Source organism: Oncorhynchus nerka, linkage group LG17, assembly GCF_034236695.1.
Source record: "Oncorhynchus nerka isolate Pitt River linkage group LG17, Oner_Uvic_2.0, whole genome shotgun sequence".
Classification (NCBI taxonomy): domain Eukaryota; kingdom Metazoa; phylum Chordata; class Actinopteri; order Salmoniformes; family Salmonidae; genus Oncorhynchus; species Oncorhynchus nerka.
The window spans coordinates 41,248,982-41,265,673 of NC_088412.1; the positions used below are offsets into that span (position 1 = coordinate 41,248,982).

The following is a 16,692-nucleotide window of genomic DNA, read 5'->3' on the forward strand; positions in this document are numbered from 1 at the left end:
TTTTTTTAGATGTAATACTAGTCAGTTCCAACCACTACAACCCTGGCTGGATAAAACTGTAACAAACATGAAATCACAATGAGAGAAAAGGAGGTTGGGAATGTGGTAGGCTAAGAGAATCATATTCTAATATACATTAGAATAGTGTGAGCCACAGAGCATATAAGCAGGTAGCATGTAAGTTTGTCAAAATGACAAGATGTCAGGTCAGCCTGCTTAAAGGAACTGTCTGTTCACTTCACTCTACCCGTTCCACCCACCACAACTACAAACAAGAACAACCTTAACCTAACCTTCAACGCTCAACCCCTACATACAGTTGAAGTTGGAAGTTTACATACACGCGTAGGTTGGAGTCATTAAAACTCATTTTTCAACCACTCCACAAATTTCTTGTTAACAAAACTATAGTTTTGGCAAGTCGGTTAAGACATCTACTTTGTGCATGACACAAGTCATTTTTCCAACAATTGTTTACAGACAGATTATTTCACTGTATCACAATTCCAATGGTTCAGAAGTTTACATACACTAAGTTGACTGTACCTTTAAAAAGCTTGGAAAATTCCAGAAATTGATGTCTAGGCTTTAGAAGCTTCTGATAGGCTGATTGACATCATTGCTTGCCTCTTTGCTTGACATCAAGGGAAAATCCCCCAAAATCAGCCAAGGCCTCAGGAAGAAAATGTAGGCCTCCACAGGTCTGCATCATCCTTGGGAGCAATTTCCAAATGCCAGAAGGTACCACGTTCATCTGTACAAACAATAGTACACCAGTATAGACAGCATGGGACCACGCAGCCATCATACCGCTCAGGAAGGAGACGTGTTCTGTCTCCTAGAGATGAATGTACTTTGGTGCGAAAAGTGCAACTCAATCCCAGAACAACAGCAAAGGACCTTGTGAAGATGCTGGAGGAAACAAGTAAAAAAGTATATATATCCACAGTAAAACAAGTCCCATATCGACATAACCTGAAAGGCCGCTCAGCAAGGAAGAAGCCACTGCTCCAAAACCGCCATATAAAAAGACAGACTATGGTTTGCAACTGACAATGGGGACAAAGATCAGACTATTTGGAGAACTGTCCTCTGGTCAGATGAAACAAAAATAGAACTGTTTGACCATAATTACCATCATTATGTTTGGAGGAAAAAGGGGGAGGCTTGCAAGTCTAAGAACACCATCCCAACCGTGAAGCACGGTGTGGCAGTAATCATGTTGTGTTGGTGCTTTGCTGCAGGAGGCCTGGTGCACTTCACAAAATAGATGGCGTCATGAGGGAGGGAAATTGTGTGGATATATTGAAGCAACATCTCAAGACATTAGTCAGGAAGTTAAAGCTTGGTTGCAAATGGGTCTTCCAAATGAACAATGACCCCAAGCATACTTACAAAGTTGTGGCAAAATGGCTTAAGGTCAACAAAGTCAAGGTATTGGAGTGGCCATCACAAAGCCCTAACCTCAATCCCATAGAACATTTGTGGGCATAACTGAAAAAGTGTGTGTGAGCAAGGAGGCCTACAAACCTGACTCAGTTACACAGCTCTTAAAGGCAATGCTACCAAATACTAATTAAATGTATTTAAACTTCTGACCCACTGGGAATGTGATGAACGAAATAAAAGCTTAAATAAAGAATTCTCTCTACTATTATTTTGACATTTCACATTCTTAAAATAAAGTGGTGATCCTAACTCACCCAAGACAGGGAATTTGTATTAAATGTCAGGAATTGTGAAAAACTGAGTTCAAATGTATTTGGCAAAGGTGCATGTAAACTTCCGACTTCAAGTGTATGTTGCGTTATCGGGGTTAACACATTCCCCCACCACACCGGAATAACATGTCTGAATCGCGCTGTATCCCTGTCTGACTGCGTCACAGAGGGTTATTTATACTGAGGCAGTACAACTGCTACTGTAGCTACGGTTACCTCAAACTTTACTGTCTGACTGCGTCACAGAGGGTTATTTATACTGAGGCAGTACAACTGCTACTGTAGCTACGGTTACCTCAAACTTTACTGTCTGACTGCGTCACAGAGGGTTATTTATACTGAGGCAGTACAACTGCTACTGTAGCTACGGTTACCTCAAACTTTACTGTCTGACTGCGTCACAGAGGGTTATTTATACTGAGGCAGTACAACTGCTACTGTAGCTACGGTTACCTCAAACTTTACAATCTCCTAATAATACAACACACTATTTGAATGTTTTCAAATACTTTTAGCATTTGCTTTAGCCTGCCTGGAATTCCAGATGGGCGGGGTTTGCAGTTCTGCGACGTTCTATTGCAGGTATCATCAACTAGATTCAGCCGCAGGACAATATTTTCTTCAGCGGATGGTCGGGGTGCTGGAACATAATAATTTGTAGACTACAAATTGACCGCAAGAAGCCCAAACTTAAAACCTATTGGAGCTGTTTTCCTGGTGTTTTTACTTTAATTTAGTCTAGTTATTGTCAAAATTGGATTGCGTCCTACCTGACAGGTCGCTCCTACCAGGTGGCGTGGCGAGAATCTGTCTCCTCACCACGCGCTCTCACCACTGGCGTCCCCCAGGGCTCTGTTCTAGGCCCTCTCCTATTCTCGCTATACACCAAGTCACTTGGCTCTGTCATAACCTCACATGGTCTCTCCTATCATTGCTATGCAGACGACACACAATTAATCTTCTCCTTTCCCCCTTCTGATGACCAGGTGGCGAATCGCATCTCTGCATGTCTGGCAGACATATCAGTGTGGATGACGGATCACCACCTCAAGCTGAACCTCGGCAAGACGGAGCTGCTCTTCCTCCCGGGGAAGGACTGCCCATTCCATGATCTCGCCATCACGGTTGACAACTCCATTGTGTCCTCCTCCCAGAGCGCTAAGAACCTTGGCGTGATCCTGGACAACACCCTGTCGTTCTCAACTAACATCAAGGCGGTGGCCCGTTCTTGTAGGTTCATGCTCTACAACATCCGCAGAGTACGACCCTGCCTCACACAGGAAGCAGCGCAGGTCCTAATCCAGGCACTTGTCATCTCCCGTCTGGATTACTGCAACTCGCTGTTGGCTGGGCTCCCTGCCTGTGCCATTAAACCCCTACAACTCATCCAGAACGCCGCAGCCCGTCTGGTGTTCAACCTTCCCAAGTTCTCTCACGTCACCCCGCTCCTCCGCTCTCTCCACTGGCTTCCAGTTGAAGCTCGCATCCGCTACAAGACCATGGTGCTTGCCTACGGAGCTGTGAGGGGAACGGCACCTCAGTACCTCCAGGCTCTGATCAGGCCCTACATACACCCAAACAAGGGCACTGCGTTCATCCACCTCTGGCCTGCTCGCCTCCCTACCACTGAGGAAGTACAGTTCCTGCGCAGCAGGAAAACTGTTCGCTGCTCTGGCCCCCCAATGGTGGAACAAACTCCCTCACGACGCCAGGACAGCGGAGTCAATCACCACCTTCCGGAGACACCTGAAACCCCACCTCTTTCAGGAATACCTAGGATAGGATAAAGTAATCCTTCTCACCCCCCTCCCCCTTCAAATATTTAGATGCACTATTGTAAAGTGGCTGTTCCACTGGATGTCTTAAGGTGAACGCACCAATTTGTAAGTCGCTCTGGATAAGAGCGTCTGCTAAATGACTTAAATGTAAATGTAAATGTAAAAATTATATAAACAGTGGACAATTCTAGTCAACTAAATATTGCACATTGAGAGAGAAAGAGAGAGTATTATGTATTATGGGTCATATCTTTTCACCAGTAAGGGCTAGAATCAAGACGTTTTATCTGCAGAAAAGAGGGAGACTTGGCTACAGAACCTGGCTATGAAGTGCAGTGTGAAAGTGGAAGAGTTGAGCAAGACTACAAATTCAAAGACAACAAATTCAAAGACAGCTACTACTTTGCTTTTTTCTATACTCAAGGGAGAGAAAAACATAGCTAGACTTTTGTTTTACTATTGCCGCTAGTGCTTTTGATTTCGTAAAGCAGCTTGTGTTTCTTAACCAGGCAAAGGGCAGTTAACTAGAAGGCCGGTGGTAACTGGTTCGCTCCGGGGAAGCAAGAGAGTCACCTGCAAGATGTGTATAATCGGAGGCGGAGCCTGTCTGCCTGTCACACTCATTGCTTGCTCCTCCTCTGCTCACCAGCTGATGTAGGCTGTGTGCCGGGTCCTTCCCACTGCTGAACAGAACTGCGCTGCATATATGTGCTGCTAATATTAATTGTGCTTTTCACTAAAAAGCTCTCAATCTCTCCAGAAACTCTTGTTCAGTCGACCGAGTCGTCAGATTTTAGTCACAGATATGTGTCTCTTCTCGTTTTAGTCAACTGAAATGAAAAATAATTATACTCCGATATAGCCGGCTTCACCAGAAAAATCAAGTTTCCCCATCATCAAAGGCATATGTATAATCTCTAGGAACTCTGTACTTACCAGACATAAAGTGAACCACACCATAATCCTGCTGTGTAAACAGCAGGGCTGGGGCCAATTCAGAATTCTATCCAATTCAAACAATTAATTTTAATTCAATTTGAATTGACCACACCTACAAGAAGCAGGATTTGAATTACAGGAAGTGGAATTTAATTCAAACCAATTCAAACCAATTCAACTGAGACATGAAACATGAAAGTATCTTTAATCTTTTATCAAAGGGATATGCCACCTATTAATGCAGAAAATACACATTTATAATATTAGTTTGAACTTTGATTATAATTTAAAGATGTCAAACAGTATTATTCTTTGTCACTGTAACGGTCTTCTTCCTCCTCTGAAAAGGAGTAGTAAGGAAGGATCGGCGGACCAATGCGCAGCGTGGTAAGTGTCCATATTTTTAATAAAGAAATTGACCACTAAACAAAAACAACAAAGTGAACGAACAAAACCAAAACAGTTCTGTCTGGTGCAGAATACAAAACACTCAACAGAAAATAATCACCAACAAATCAAGGGTGAAAACAGGCTGCCTAAGTATGGTTCTCAATCAGGGACAACGATTGACAGCTGCCTCTGATTGAGAACCATACCAGGCCAAACACAGAAATACCAACTCATAGAAAAACAAACATAGACAACCCACCCAACTCATGCCCTGACCATACTAAAACAAAGACATAACAAAAGAACTAAGGTCAGAACGTCACAGTCACGAGATGTCCCCTTCCATACCGCAGTGTTTGATTTAATGCATTCTGGGATTTTTATCTGGATATTTTAAAAACATTAAAGGAATTATGAATTATTATAGACAACCCACAACCTGATCTTGGAATATTTCCAGACCACTATAATTCTAAAAAATGTGTTCAATACCACATTCAATTAGTTTGAACCAAATTTGAATAGGTATTTTGAATTTGAATTTGTTTTTTAATGGTGTAGAATGACCCGCGTGCTTTCCCTCTCAGTTCATTCTCTGCCTCATTTAGGTGTCCAATTGAGCTTAGTTTTAAACCTGAGTAATTGTAGTGTGTGCAGTACTCTATATATTTTGTGCAAATTGAGAACTTCGGTCTAATTCCCTGATCTGGATCTTCTCTGGAAAATCATTATTTTAAATCTTTTTGGGATTTACTGCCAGGGCCCAGGTCTAGCAGTACTGCTCTAGCAGGTCCAGCAGGTCCAGGCTCTGCTAGAGGCCATGTGCTGTGGGTGACAGCAAGCACAAGTCATCTGCGAAGAGCAGGCATTTAACCTCTTAATTGTGGAGACTAACACCAAGGACTGAGGATTTTTTTAGAATAGTGTCCGAATTCATTGATGTAAATATTGAAGTGTGTGGGGCTGAGATTGCAACTATTCCAAAGGCCCCACCCTTGGTTAAAGAATTCTGTTCTTCTCTTGCCAATATTGACGCTGCACCTGTTTCCCCCCTAAATAGTCATATCTGTTATGCCATTTGATTTAATTATGTTATACGTTTGACCCTCTACACCGCTTTCAATAACTTTATAGAACAGTCCTGTACGCCAAATAGAATCAAATACTTTTTGGAAGTCAATAAAGCGAGCATACACTTTGGTCTTATTGTGGTGGACATGTTATTCTATCAGGATGTTTAGGGTGGAAATATGATCGGTCGTGCGATGTTTGGGCATAAATCCAATTAGTTTTTTACTCGAGACATTGTGCTTATTAAGGAAGTTTAAAACTCTCTCTGTACTCTCTGTCTGCCTCTCTCTCTGTACCCCCTCTCTCTCTTGATCTCTATCTGCCTCTCTCTCTCTGTACCCCCTCTCTCTCTTTATCTCTATCTGCCTCTCTCTCTCTGTACCCCCTCACTCTCTTTATCTCTATCTGCCTTTCTCTCTGTACCCCCTCTCTCTCTTTATCTCTATCTGCCTCTCTCTCTGTACCCCCTCTCTCTCTTTATCTCTATCTGCCTCTCTCTCTCTGTACCCCCTCTCTCTTTATCTCTATCTGCCTCTCTCTCTCTGTACCCCTCTCTCTCTTTATCTCTATCTGCCTCTCTCTCTCTTGTACCCCCTCTCTCTCTTTATCTCTATCTGCCTCTCTCTCTGTACCCCCTCTCTCTATATATCCCTATCTGCCTCTCTCTCTGTACCCCCTCTCTCTTTATCTCTATCTGCCTCTCTTTGTACCCCCCTCTCTCTTTATCTCTATCTTTACCCCCCTTCTGTCCTATCTGCCATACATACTGTAGTACACTGGACCCATCATTCAAAGCCCCCTACCTCTCATTCAAAGCACCGCTGCCCCCATCTCCCCCTCCCTGTTCTACTGACCATGCTCGATCCAAAAATGTATCTCATTTTCAGTTTGACGATACACAGCGGACCCCCTCTGCAGTTGGTGCCCAATTCCTCCACGCGTGGCCCACCCACCTTTGCTCCCCTCAGCCAATGAGGTGCAAGCGCATGGTGAGAGAGCACCAATCGCCTCACTTTTGTGTCCGTATAAAACTTTTCAGGAGCTTGTGCCAGGTTGCACTTTCTGTCAGTCCAGGGCTCCAGTTTTGCCGGAGAAGTGAGAGAGAAAGAGCAGTGAGAGAGAGAGGGGAGAGAGAGCGAACGAAGGGGGTTGACAGGTTTTATCCCCATCCCACACTTTTATAAAGTGGTGGGTAACAATTAATTTCTCTGGTTGTAAAACCTCATAACTGGAGAACTACCTACTGCACCAAGCCACGCATTACCGGATAGACGTGTCCTAAACGTATCTTTGTTTTGTTCTCTTCTCCTGAAGAGTCTCCTGTTTGGTGAGGATGGAGAATGCACACGCAAAAGATTCGGAAGAGGTCGTGTCATACTTTGGTGTCGACCAGACCACCGGCCTCACACCAGAACAGTTCAAGAAGAACCTGGCCAGATATGGTCACAACGGTGAGAAAGAGAGACTGTGATGGATGGATGGATAGATTGGTGGATTGATGGAAAAGCATAGAGAGACCAAGGGATGGACAGAGAGACATGGAGGTGGATAAGAGGAGGGATAGGGCTTGTTGGAAAGATGATGGTGAGGAGGAAGAAGAGAAGGGGAAAAGGAGGAGGATCTGGTTGGGTGTAGAGGTTCGGACCCAAAATGGGATTCATTGGTGCTAAATGCTGTGGAAAGGATGAATGCGATGGAGGGACAGACAGGCAGCAACAGGTGTTCCACTGGCTTGGACAACAGCTAGTCTTTGTTTTGGTTATGACCAGGGGAAGGTCGGATGTTGTCTCTTTGTGATTGGCTGCTGGCTGGCTGACTGACACATTGGCGCGCGGCAACCAAAATGGTTCACGTGACCTTGTGATGGTGTGTCAGATACCATTTCAAGGTCAGCCGCACCAAGGGATGCTTGGGTAGTGTAGTTCGTGATCAGTCCAGTACAGGCTCCCTATTGTGGTTGATTGGTTGGTTTCCAGAAGTTGCTGACAACTTCTACTTGCATATCTGTTGTATCAATCCTTTAATTTTTGTATATTTGCAGTTAGCACACTTTATAATAACATTAAGTGGCTAAGCATCAGCCAAGATATACAGAGGCAAAAGTTAAATTATGAGGCTTATGATAATATTTTATAAAAATGTTTCCTCTTGGTCATCCATGCGTAAATCATGATATGAAGCATTGGCATAGTCATTGTCTCATCCAACCAATGAAAAGCAATGATAGACTCGCAAGGCTCTAATTGGCTAACCAATCAGAGGTCGGTGAGAAGGACAAAGGTTTTCTATGGCTACTGTAGGGCCGAACTGGGACAAACCAAGGCCCTAACACTTGTTTGCAAAAGAAAACCACTTAGTTTGACCCTTTAGAAATAAAGTAGAATCACAGTTGTGCAATGCCAGTTCTTTTGTTTGTTCACATTTTGCATAATTTGCACAAATTGCATAATTTGAAGATTTGAAATGAGTTCAGAGAGATTTCAATCCTGACGTAAGTTATCAATGAAAAGGTGGATGACATGAGCAAAGTAAAGGTTTTTAGCTAATTAACTATAGTCATGTGTATCAAGTGGAAATGTTTGCACCTGTATTTTCAAAAGACCTGATCTGACTGTTAAACAGGTGGAAACAAAGGCTTCGTAAATCTAGTCCTTTACATTTAATCACAATGTATAATTAGCATTTCTGCTATCAAAGATAGAGGTAGTAGGCCTAATGCTATCCTCAATTAGCGATGTTAGTAGCAAATAGCAATGCTATGCTAATAATCTCCTCTCTTCGCTTTCCCCTTTTACAGAGCTCCCAGCTGAGATTGGTGAGTTACCAACGTTTATCTTTGCCCCTCACACACCTGTCTGTGGTCGGTCTGCACACACACTCCTATTTCCGTCCCAGTGTCCGGGAGGTTACATCATCCCATCAGTCACACTACCTCTTTACTTCTTGCCCCACACGCATATACTCACACACCTGTTGTTCTGCTTCCTGCCTGGGATGATGGGCATCCTGTCAGTCATCACAAACCCTCCAGACATTCTGATTCGCCCATTTGGATTGGTTGGTGTAGGGTAGCCATATTTCTTATCCAATCCGATGCTTGACAGGGAGTGGCTACACACTTCGGAGAGAAGGAAGAGGAGGATGTGAATGGGATTGCTCTTGTTGTCAAACTTGTCGTAACCCTGAAAGAGGAGGATCTTCCTATGCACAGATCTGTGTCCTCACTTACCCATCACATCTGTCACGCAAAACCTTGAAAACCCAGAAGTAAAAACGTGCATGATTGCTTCAGTTGGGTTATCACTAGTTTACACAGTCACAAAGTCATAAACCACACCTATTTCCACAGTTTCTTTTCTTAAAAATCTGACTTGAAACCCCAGGCCGGCTGGTGGCACCTCAGTTGGGGAAGACCGCCTCATAGTAATGACTGGAACAGAATATATAGAATGGTATTGAACACATCAAGCACACGGTTTCCATGTTTTTGATACCATTTCATTCACTCCATTCCAGATATTATTATGAGCCTTCCTCCCCTCAGCAACCTCCGGTGTTTTAAACCTAACCCTAACCTTAACATTACGCTTAACCACACTTCTCTTTATGCCTAACCCTAACCTTAACCAAAAAAGGTCATTTTGGCTTGGATACATTTTTTATGAAACACACCACTTTGACTTTGTGGCTGTGTTATCTAGTGGGAACCTTCCAGTTGTATTGCGTGTGTCTGTCTACCCATGAGAGATTATTATCACACTGACTATCCCTCCCTGTAACAGTTATGATTCTCACATCTGACAGTACTAAATCATCATGATGCCAATAGAGACATTAGCAATGGTCATCGAAATTGTTAAAAGGTTTTAAGAACAATTCTAATTAAATGCAACAGTTGGACAATGGATGAAGGTACTCCAAACTTTTAGAATTTGTATAAACCATCAGATATTGACTGAATTATAGCACATAAAACATTTTACTGACTCTGACAAATATTGAATGGAGTCCAGGGGTTTAGGTGGGAATTTAGGTGTTAAATTTATTGTAATATTTCAACAACAAAAATATTTGTTATATATATTTTTAAATTGTGTGTTACAATATTGGAAAGTATATGTGCCTAATTTGCATAAATACACTGGGTGTATTTGCATACATTAGCACACTAACATAAAGGAGAGAAACAAGGCTGCAGCAACCAAACACTCTGTCTACCCTATTTGCACTCACCTGCGCTGTCTAGGCTGCCTCATTAATTACTGTTGTCACTTTATTTAGCATAATTGAACAAGTGTGTCAATAACAGGATACCCTCGGATTAAAAATCAACACGCTTGGCTCTAGATTAGAGCTACTTTGCATTGTTTGCGAGATCAGACATGCACTACATGATCAAAAGTATGTATGCTCGTTGAACATCTCATGCCAAAATCGGGGGCATTAATATGGAGTTGTTCCCCCCTTTACTGCTATAACAGCCTCCACTCTTCTGGGAAGGCTTTCCACTAGATGTTGGAACATTGCTGCGGGGACTTGCTTCCATTCAGCCACAAGAGCATTAGTAAGGTCGGGCAGTGATGTTGGGCGATTAGGCCTGGCTCGCAGTGGGTGTTCCAGTTCATCCCAAAGGTGTTAGATGGGGTTGAGGTCAGGGCTCTGTGCAGGCCAGTCAAGTTCTTCCACACCGATCTCGACAAACCATTTCTTTATGGACCTCGCTTTGTGCACACATTATCATGCTGAAACAGGAAAGGGCCTTCCCCAAACTGTTTCCACAAAGTTGGAACCACAGAATCGTCTAGAATGTAATTGTATGCTGTAGCGTTAAGAATTCTCTTAATTGGAACTAAGGGGCCTAGCCCGAACCATGAAAACAGCCCCAGACTATTATTCCACCTAAACCAAACTTTGCAGTTGGCACTATACATTTGGGCAGGTAGCATCCTCCTGGTATCCACCAAAGCCAGATTTGTCTGTTGGACTGCCAGATGGTGAAGTGTGATTCATCACTCCAGAGAATGCTTTTCTACTGCTCCAGTCCAATGGCGGCGAGCTTTACACAACTCCAGCCGATGCTTGGCATTGGCATGGTGATCTTAGGAGTGTGCAAAGCTGTCATCAAGGCAATGGTTGGCTACAGCATCCAATGACATTCTCTCTCTCTCTCTCTCTCTCTCTCTCTCTCTCTCTCCTCCCTCTCCTCTCTCTTCTCTCCTCTCTCTCAGGTAAGACCATCTGGGAGTTGGTCGTAGAGCAGTTTGAGGATCTGTTGGTCAGAATCCTTCTGCTGGCTGCCTGCATCTCTTTTGTAAGTAGACAAAATGTTGTCACTGATTTTGACCGACTATGGAGTATAGATATTGCTATGGGTTACAGGGAAAATATTGCAGAGTAATGACACAAGACAGGGTAAAGTGATGTTATCTGGTCTGCTCCTCAATAATTGGTGTAATGAGAGCAAGGGGAAGATATTCATGTATTGATAATACCTACTGAGTCCTCTCAGATCTCCACAAGTGCATAGAGGGTAGGGTCTACACAGGTCGATATGTTTGGGTGTATTTATGTGTTTGTTGGTGTTAGCACCTGTAAGATCATTGTGAAGTCACTTCCTGTCAATTTCCTCCTTCCACGTCCTCTGCTTACCCCAGTGCAGGATGGGTAAATGTTTCAGCGTAGCAGGTGTGCATGGTGGGAGAGGCTCTGAGATGACACTGACAGCTAACAAACACACACACGCGCACACACACATGCATGCACACAAGGTGACATATCTGCACTATGAAAGACACATACTGTACACACACAGGTCAGTTATGCTTTGCGCACACGCACACACAGAACACATGCTGTGACCGGTCAGGTTATATTTCGTATGGATTGATGTCCTCCCTCACTCCCTCGCTTACTCACTCACACACACTCGCTCATTCACTCTAGGAATCCCTCCCTCCCCCCTCCCTCCCTCTCTCTCACTATTTCATTTCACTGTTGTCTCCCATCTGCCCTCCTGTCTAGCTCTCTCCCTCTTCAAATCTGTTTTGGAGTAGAGGGGTGACATAATGTTTTAACCCCCCCCACCCCAACCCTTTACACTCTGTCCCTGACCAGCTGTCATTATGGCCTTAGAAAGAATGGTGTGTGTGTGTGTGCGATGTACTGTGTGTGTGCGTGGTGTGTGTGTGTGCGATGTACTGTGTGTGTGTGCGTGGTGTGTGTGCGATGTACTGAGTGTGTGTGGTGTGTGTGTGTGTGTGTGTGTGCGTGCGTGCGTTTGTGTGGCAAGAGGGCGCGAGGGGAGAGAGAGCGTGTTATTTTAAGAGAGTCTCAAGCCAGGCCGAGAAACTGTATCCTTCCACAAAGGTCAGGGATGAAAGGAACAAAGGATTACCGGCGAGAGAGCGAGAGAGAGATAGTATTGCACAATGGCATTGTTTGTTTCAGATGACAGGTACATATAGTATATGGTTGAGAAAGACACTGTAATGATAGTAATATGTAATTAATAAATGCATAATATATAGTTAATATACTGTATAAATATATAAATGCATTGGCAATATCAGTGTAATGTTTTTCATGTGCTTTCAAATAAAGTTTTGGAATGGAAAGGTTCTATGGTACGTGTGAGTAGGCTTCAATGGATTTCAATGCAGTATATTTTAGAATAGAGAAGACAGAGAGGATGAATGACATAGAGATCTTAAAAGAGAGGGAATAACAGAATAAATGGATAGAGACAACAACAAAAAATTAACAAACAAAAGAAAGAAAGAAAGAGAGAGAGAGAGAAAGAAAGAAAAAGAAAGAAAGAAAGAAATAAAGGGAAAAGAGGATGGAAGAATGAAATCTTTACACTAAGGAACAACGGAGTAGAGAAGGGAGAGGCGATGGAAGAAGGTAAAAGATATAGGGAATAGGGGATAAAGGAATAGGGAATAAAGGATAATGGATGGATGTATACAATAATGGAGGGATATCTCTCTTTCTCTGTGGGTTAGATTGCTTCTTCCTCTGCTTCAGTGGACCATAACTGATCTGTGTCCATGTCAACACAGCCCCTTTCCTAAACAGACCAGTGACAACAACTCGTTACACAGTCACGTACACGGACGCGCATACACACGTGAAGAAACACACACACACACACAAAACTCCCTCTATCACACATGCACGTGCACGGACACAGACAAAAAAGGCTGGCATATAGTGGGAAAAAAGTGTTTCTGTTACGGGCGCATATTGTCAAGTGTCATAAAAGTGCATTCCATTCCATGATCAATAAACATAAATTCCCTCCCTCCCTCCCTCCCTCCCTCCCTCCCTCCCTCCCTCCCTCCCTCCCTCTCTCCCTCTCTCCCTCTTGCTTTCAGGTGCTGGCCTTGTTTGAGGAAGGTGAGGAAACAGTCACAGCCTTTGTGGAACCCTTAGTCATCCTCCTCATTCTCATTGCTAATGCCATCGTTGGTGTCTGGCAGGTCAGTTAGTTGAAACACACACACACACACACACACACACACACACACACACACACACACACACACACACACATACATCACGTGCGTTAGTTTACCCGTTCAGGGTCAGAATGTATTACCCGCGGGGGTGGGGGAGGGGTGTTATAGGGGAAAATGCATCAGCCCCCAAACCCACAGTAAAAAATACAGAGGGACGATCGGGTTACCGCAAGCCACAAGCAGCGGGTCCATATTGGCCTTGTGGTGGTCATTTGGAAACTATGCACAAGGATTCACACATAGGGGGGTTATGAGACAAGGGAGCGGGGAGGGGGTGGATGTGATGGGTGTAGGGGGTGGGCATATTGGCAGAAGTCAGGCTTTACACTTCTGGAAGGGAGGTCAGGAGGAATAGGAGGAACTGATGTTCTGTGGGGTTATTGTTGCCCTGAAGGAGCGCAATGCAGAGAGCGCCATCGAGGCTCTGAAGGAGTATGAGCCTGAGATGGGGAAGGTTTATCGGTCGGACAGGAAGAACGTCCAGATGATCAAGGCCAGGGAGATCGTCCCTGGAGATGTGGTGGAGGTGTCCGGTAAGATTCAGATTCAGAGATTCAGATTTACGTAATAACTGTATAACCCCATAAACACTGATCTGGGTTCAGTGTTTTTTCTCTCCTAATGACTAAAGGGCTCAGATTTTGGCGTAAACTGATCCTAGATCTGTGCCCAAGGGCAACTTCTACCCCTATAAGCCCATCCTCTCAGATGGACATCACGTCTTTAGGGTTTGCTGATATATTATACCACCTCTTCCGAAAAAAACAAGGCCTAATACCCATACCCATATTGCCAGTCTACTGGTTAACAGGCACATCCCAAAGGGCACTCTATTCACTTTATAGCCACAGGGCTCTGGTCAAAAGTAGTGCACTATATACTGTAGGCCCTAGAACCCCTGAGGGTACTTGGACTATCCACAGAGTGTACTTGAGAAGACTCATGACACCATAGAGCTACTGGTAAAATGCATATGAGGGGGTACTTCAGGGGTTCTCAGGGCAGAGTACAATTCTGTACTGTAACTGAAAAAGATTGGGAACCACTGATGCAGGATATAGAGTGCCATTTGGAATGTATACCAGCGCCTGGTCCTGGGTCAGACTGGTTTATCCCTCTAATGTTTAAGGTTAGGTTTAGGGTTGGCTAATCTGATCCTAGTATAGATTAAGGGACAGATTTAATAAGGGCGCATTTGACTGTTTAATGCGTGTTATTCATTTGCAGGCACAATTTCCAAATTTAGCAGGTGATCTACTAAGAATAAACACTATAATCAATGCATTACATTTGACATTTTACTCATTTAGCAGATGCTCTTATCCAAAGTGTCTTACAGTAGTGAGTGCATCATTTTTTTCTTTCGAACCCACAACCCTGGTGTTGCAAGTGCCATGCTCTACCAACAGAGCCACACAGGACCTGCACCAATGTACTAGATGTGTGGCTTGGACATGTGAATGAGTGTGTGTGTCTGTGCCTGTGTGTATATGAGAGAGTAAGAAAGAGAGAGAGAGGGATAGAGAGTGTATGACAATGACTAAGTGTCATTGTGTGAGGGAGGGAGGGAGGGAGGGAGGGAGGGAGGGAGGGAGGGAGGGAGGGAGGGAGGGAGGGAGGGAGGGAGGGAGGGAGGCTATCCTTGTGTCCTTGAGACAGTGGGTCATTTTAAGGCAATCAGAGGGTAAGAGAGAGGGAGGTATAGAGAGAATGAGAGAGAGAGAACAAGAAAGAGATGGTATATAATTGACAGTAATACATAGTGGAACCATCATCCATTTTGTTGTTTATTTATTAGCCATTCTTTATTTTTTTAAATAATCTTATTTTTCTTTCATAAAACTGATCGACCGAAGATTCCACAATACAACAGCAGTAGTGTTGTACCTGTATACATGATTAGATATGCTGTTATTATTACTACTGAAATGAACTGTATTTCATTATCCTCATTGCATTGTACTGAAATGCTGTACCACTATACTTTTTTGGCAAATATCTACAAATTGTATTTCATGCCAATAAAGCAATCTGAATTTGATTTTGAATTTGAGAGAGAAATAGAGAGTTATGTATGCTTATTACTAACACCTGTCTCTCTCTCTCGATCTCTCACTTTTTCCCATACACCTGTTCTCTCCATATCACTGTGTCCCCAAGGTCTCGCCCTCTCTGTCTTTCTCTCCCTCTCTTTCTGTCTGGGGTCAGCTTTCAGTGTCACTATTCATCCACAGTGTTAAAACTAGTCTCTCTCTCTCTCTCTCTCTCTCTCTCTCTCTCTCTCTCTCTCTCTCTCTCTCTCTCTCTCTCTCTCTCTCTCAATTCAAATGGGCTTTATTGGCATGCACTTTCAATTCAAAGGGGCTTTATTAGCATGTACATTCAATTCAAATGGGCTTTATTGGCATGGGAAACAATGTTTACATTGCCAAAGCATGTAAAATAAACAATCACAAATGAACAGTTAAAATGAAGCACACAAAAGTTTCAAAAGAGAAAGCCGTTTTATTTTTTGTTTGGTTATAATGTGGTTGGATCAGACTGTCTGAGTGCTGTCCTGAGGCTTTGTTGGGTTGGTAGAGGTTAATAAACTTAGTCTCGAGAGTCAATATTAGTTAGATGAGGGGACTTTTCTCTATTATCAATTCTTTCTCTCTCTCTCCTTTCTCTCTCCCTCTCTCTCTCTCTATTTTGCCATACTGAAGAGTCAAAATGTCCAATGGGGACATTTTGACAGTGTTAAAAAGCAGTGTATTGTCAGGATACACTGTAAAAATTCAGAATAAGCACAATGTTAACCAGGGAAAACCTTGATTGTGATAAAGACTGTGAATGAAAATGTAGTAATTATGTTTGAACATACGTTAAATGAACTCTGAAGTGGAGTGGAGTTTGTGTGTATATGCATAAAGTTGAGACAGCTACCTTGAACTAAAAATCAAATCAAACTTTATTTGTCACATGCGCCGAATACAACCGGTGCAGTAGACCTTACAGTGAAATGCTTACTTACAAGCCCTTAACCAACAAGGCCGTTCAAGAAAGAGTTAATGAAATATTTACCAAATAAATAAAGTACTTTTTTTTAAAGTAACACAATAAAATAACAATAACCAGGCTATATACAGGGGGTACCGGTACCAAGTCAATGTGGGGGTACATGTCAGTAGTGAGGCTATATACAGGGGGTACCAGTACTGAGTCAATGTGGAGGCTATATACAGGGGGTACCGGTACCAAGTCAATGTGGGGGTACAGGTCAGTCGAGGTAAT

At 43.3% G+C, this 16,692-nt stretch overlaps 1 protein-coding gene across 2 annotated transcripts in view; it reads left to right on the forward strand.

Annotated features, from left to right (window-relative positions):
• Positions 1-6,947: 6,947 nt before the first annotated feature.
• Positions 6,948-16,692, forward strand: part of LOC115145252 (sarcoplasmic/endoplasmic reticulum calcium ATPase 1-like) — a 35,353-nt gene continuing 25,608 nt past the window's right edge. The window contains exons 1-6 of one of the 2 annotated variants that reach the window (XM_029686678.2): positions 6,948-7,087; positions 7,214-7,350; positions 8,697-8,714; positions 11,128-11,210; positions 13,276-13,380; positions 13,814-13,952. In XM_029686678.2, coding sequence (XP_029542538.1) covers positions 7,233-7,350; positions 8,697-8,714; positions 11,128-11,210; positions 13,276-13,380; positions 13,814-13,952 — 463 coding nt within the window. In that variant the 5' untranslated portion in view covers positions 6,948-7,087; positions 7,214-7,232. Of the gene's footprint in view, positions 7,351-8,696; positions 8,715-11,127; positions 11,211-13,275; positions 13,381-13,813; positions 13,953-16,692 lie in introns of both variants that reach the window. The other variant, XM_029686679.2, reaches the window with a different exon arrangement.